General features: G+C 42.0%; 1 protein-coding gene across 2 annotated transcripts in view; it reads left to right on the forward strand.

Moving 5' to 3' along the window:
- Positions 1-4,362, forward strand: part of LOC101570939 (interferon-induced protein with tetratricopeptide repeats 1B-like) — a 75,478-nt gene that overhangs the window by 63,343 nt on the left and 7,773 nt on the right. Inside the window, exon 1 of one of the 2 annotated variants that reach the window (XM_023716181.1) lies at positions 3,553-3,635. The exons of the other annotated variant lie outside the window; for it this stretch is intronic. Within the exon in view, the coding sequence (XP_023571949.1) occupies positions 3,631-3,635 (5 nt within the window). The 5' untranslated portion in view covers positions 3,553-3,630. Of the gene's footprint in view, positions 1-3,552; positions 3,636-4,362 lie in introns of those variants that run through there. 2 annotated transcript variants of the gene reach the window in all.

Below are 4,362 nucleotides of genomic sequence, written 5' to 3' on the forward strand. Positions count from 1 at the left end.
GTTTGAAACTGTCTCATTGCTATTTGTTTCTCAATAAAATTATGGAAAAAAAAAAGAAAAAAGTCCCTGTTTTTACTGTCTCTTTTTGTAGCTGATACTTTCCCCACTGTTGGTGTTATACTTAGGTTGCTTCTTGTCTCCAGGGCAAGAATATGAGATCAAATACACAGGTTGATAGTAGATGGGCGTGGGAAGGGGATTAAATGCAGGCCAATATAACTTTGACATGTATGTACAGATTTTTGTCTCTCTAAAGCCTCAGAGCTCTAGTTACTCAGAGCTCAAGAGTCTGAGGGATCTGTTCTATAAATACAGCGTTCTCAGACAACTTCACTTCCTACCTCCTAATATGGCCTCTGCAGCTGTGTGATTACTGCACGTGACTCCTTTCCACTGTTCCAGCAGATCACTGGAGTCATAAACCCAGCATAAGACTGATGGGACCTTCTATCAAGAGCATATAAAGGATTTTAAAAAATCAGGCCCCCCTTCAAAAACCAACCCAAAAATGGGCATCTGAGATGAGTGTACACTGCTGGGAGGAAGACACACAAATGGTAAGTAAATGTATGAAAAAATGTTCAAAATCATGGGCCATTTGAGAAATGCAAATTAAAACAACACTGAGATTCTGCTTCACTTCACAAAAGAATGGTTAACATCAAGAATTCAGCCAATAACAAATGCTGGAGAGACTGGGGGAAAAGGATCCCTTCTGCTCTGTTGGTGGGATTGCACACTGGTACAGCCACTATGGAAATCAGTGTGGAGATTCCTTCAAAACCTAGCACTGGATATCTCATTCAAGCCAGCTATTCCCCTCCTAGGAATTTTTCCAGGAGAACTGAAAACCTCATACCACAGTGATACATGTGCACCCGTGTTTATAGCCGCACAATTTGTCATAGCTAAATCTTGGAAACAAGCCAGATGCCCATCAACTGAAGAATGAATAAAGAAGATGTGATTTCCACAATGGAGTAATATTCAGCTTTAATACACAATAAATTTGAGTGTTTTGTTGATACATGAATACTAGAGAACATACTCCTAATTAGAATAAATCAGACCCCCATGTGCAAACATTGTATTGTCTCCTTAGTGTGAGAACTTGAAAGAGAAAAATGGAATCGGAAGGGTACAATAAATAAGTAGGAAAAGCAAATGAACTTATCCAAAAGGAAACAGTTACTGAGTTAAGGAAAAGGACAGGAGAGGGAGTGGCTGAAAGAGTTTTATCTTTTTTTTAAGCAGAATAGTTTGGACAACTGTGTTGTGTTTTCTGTTGGTCTATAGAAAGAAGCAGTTAATGCTTTAATTTGTTTGCTTCCTTTTTTTAATTGTTTGCACTTATTCTTTTTCTAATTTCCTATACATTTCTTTCTTTTTTCTTTCTTCTTCCAATTTTACATGCACAATTCTGGTAAAATGAATAAGTAGCTGAAAGACAACACCATGCCTAATAACAAATACTGTGAAATTCATATTACTGTCTTAAGTGAAATTCTGTATGACTTGTAATTTTTTCTTTTAATTCTAATTTGTGCTCTCTTAAAAGCAAAGATTAAAGTGACCAACTTCAAAAAGGAAAAGCAAAAATACTTCATTTTCATGAAAGAAAGATGCAGGAGACAGCTACCTTGCGAGAAGCCAGGGAGACCTATCTGGACCCACTTACTTGTTGATCTTTTGCTCTCGCCTATTTTATAGAAAATGAAGGTCCCTTCCGCTACCTAGAATTTGCCACAACCTGATTGATTCCCTGGGCTGTCATAGATGGATCCCAGGCCCCAAGACTCTAAACCCCTATGCCAACATTTATGTGCACATTCTTAATTGAGCCTGTAAAAATTCTAATGTTTAGAATTCATGGATTTGTTAAAAGTGACCTTCTATTCAGGCTGAGTTAGCAAGTAAGTAAGAGGGCTTACACACCACCACAGTGGCCCTAGAGTGGGAATACTTACACAGTGATTCCTTGGTTCATGAACTTAATTCTTTCCACCATTCTGGTGGCAAACTGAATTGGACAAGAGCCAAATCAAATTTCCCTATTAGGTCAACATTGAACCTAAACCTTATATTGATGTACACAGATGTATAGATGTGTACGTGTGTCTGTTCATATACTACATAACAGCTCTCACTTAAGTGGCCAATCAGCCTCTTCTTTGCATTTAATTGAAAATAGGTAAGGGAAGGAGGACTACTCTGATTTCAGAATTCCTGGCTTCCCCTGTGCTCTACCTGTCTGCCTCATGCAATGTCAATCCCCATCCCTCAATCCACCAGTGAAGTTTTAGGTCTTCCTAGTCAGAGCTGGCCTGGAAGCCTATCCCTCTTTATAGACCTTTCTCTCTTTGTGTTCTCTAAAACTGAAGAATGGATTTTAGGATTAATGAAGGTTAATAGAAGGTTAATATATTTATTAGGGGAAAGAAAGCTCACCTCCAAGACAAGGACAGAAGGGGGAAGCTCTGTCTCCCAGGGATATTTAGAGTGGGGAACATGAGAACTCACTTAGGTGGGCATGACGGGGGACAAAATTATAGTCAATCAATGAGACTGCATGCTAAATTGCTCAGCTAAAAGTGATTAAATTCAGAACCAAATGGAAAACATGTCATGTAGCAAGCAGGCATGGCAAGGGGGTATAAAGCCCCTGGGCTTTTCCTGTAGAAGCCTGGATTAGGGACTTCCAGGTGTCCTTTTGGTGAGATGCTGTTTTAGAGTATCAGTCCTGGATGCCTATCTTTAGAGAGGGATCTGGCTACATTTGCTTACTCATTTATCTTGAGGTCTAGCCCACTGCAGAGGCTCTATCTGTCCTAAAGTTGCAAAGTCACCTCCTCTTCCATACTGTCTACTTCAGGGCCTGGCCTTCTCTGACTGCCCATAATATTTCTATCTAACTCAGCTACCTGCAACATTTGCAGCTGGGAAAACAGAGATAAGAAGGAGAAACAGACTTTTTGCAAGTTCATAATTCCATTTTCTCCTCTGTCTGTAGCTCTAAACAAAGTACACAATACACGGAGAGTCATTTCCCTTTTGCCCAAATTGTCAGGCCAGAAGAAAGGATTTCACATTCGTATAGCTGTTTTGACCAGCATTTTCAAAAATAGCTGTCAAGGCCTGGGGAGGTAGCTTAGTGTCTAAATGCCTGCTTGGGTTCACTGCCCAGCACTGCATGCCATGCCGACCTTGGAATTAAGTGCACATAGTGCCAGGAAACCAGGCCTAGTAGCTCACACCTGTAATCTGAGTGCTGGGGATGCTGAGACAGGAGCATCACTAGGAATCTGAGCTGCATAGTGAGACACTGTACCAAATAAATAAATAAATACCTATATACATACAAACAGCCATGAAGTCTACAGAAACGCCCCCCCCCCCCCTTAGGTTTCAGTTTCTGTTTTCCCAGCAGAACATGTGATCTTTAGTTTCAACTTTTCCACTTAGAATTGCCAGGACAGCTTCCACCCTCAGAAACGCCCACATATATACTTGCCCCTACAACCCCACCCTGCTCTTTCTGTCCATGTGAAAAGCCTCAGAACAGTCTCAACTTCTCTCCAAGGAGCCCAGCCAGTGAGACCGGTTGGAATTGCTGCCAGATCCCTAGCAGCCATGAGGTGAGGATCTCCACTCTTCTTTCCCAGCATTCTAAAGGGTTAGACAGCAATCACTGCCATCCCAGAAGTTCTGCGGTCAGTGAAGTCAAGCTTCCTAACCCTCTTGTCTGAGCATCTGCTGATGCAGTGGATGCATGTAAGTGCAAATATGTTTGCACACTAAGTTTCCTCCTATGATAGAAGGAGATGGGGAAAGAGTCTTTCAGGCAGAAATAATATATCCAAGGCTTGAAGGGTTTTTTTGCATCATCTAAGGAAAGAAGGCAAGTTTTTCTGGATAAAGACATAGCTTTCAGCTTCATGTTGACCCTGGAGGAAAAGGAGGACCCTCACTGCTCTGTGAGCTGCTTCTGCCCCCCACAAGCTTTGGGATTATGTGGGGTGGAGATGGGAGAAGCCCCTTCCCTCCTCTGTGGGCTTCCCTTCTCCCTTCCTTGCTGCTGGGATCTGATAAGCTCCAACTGAACAGAATACTAGAGGATTACGGTATCTCTTGTTAGGGAGCCAGGTTGCCTGCACACGCTTGCAGTTCCTATCTCCGGGGTCCTGTCTGCATTGTTCTTGCTGAAAAAGCCCAGTGTGGACATTTGTTTATGGTCCCAAATAAATCCTAAGCCAAATAAGTCCTGTTGTCTGCAAATACAAAATGAGCTGGCTGGAACTTGGCTTGTAGGTATCACCAGGCAGGCTGGAGAGGAGCGAGTGCACAGAGCATGCGCAACAGCAG

Source organism: Octodon degus, unplaced genomic scaffold (assembly GCF_000260255.1).
Source record: "Octodon degus isolate 3935 unplaced genomic scaffold, OctDeg1.0 scaffold00046, whole genome shotgun sequence".
Taxonomy (NCBI): Eukaryota; Metazoa; Chordata; class Mammalia; order Rodentia; family Octodontidae; genus Octodon; species Octodon degus.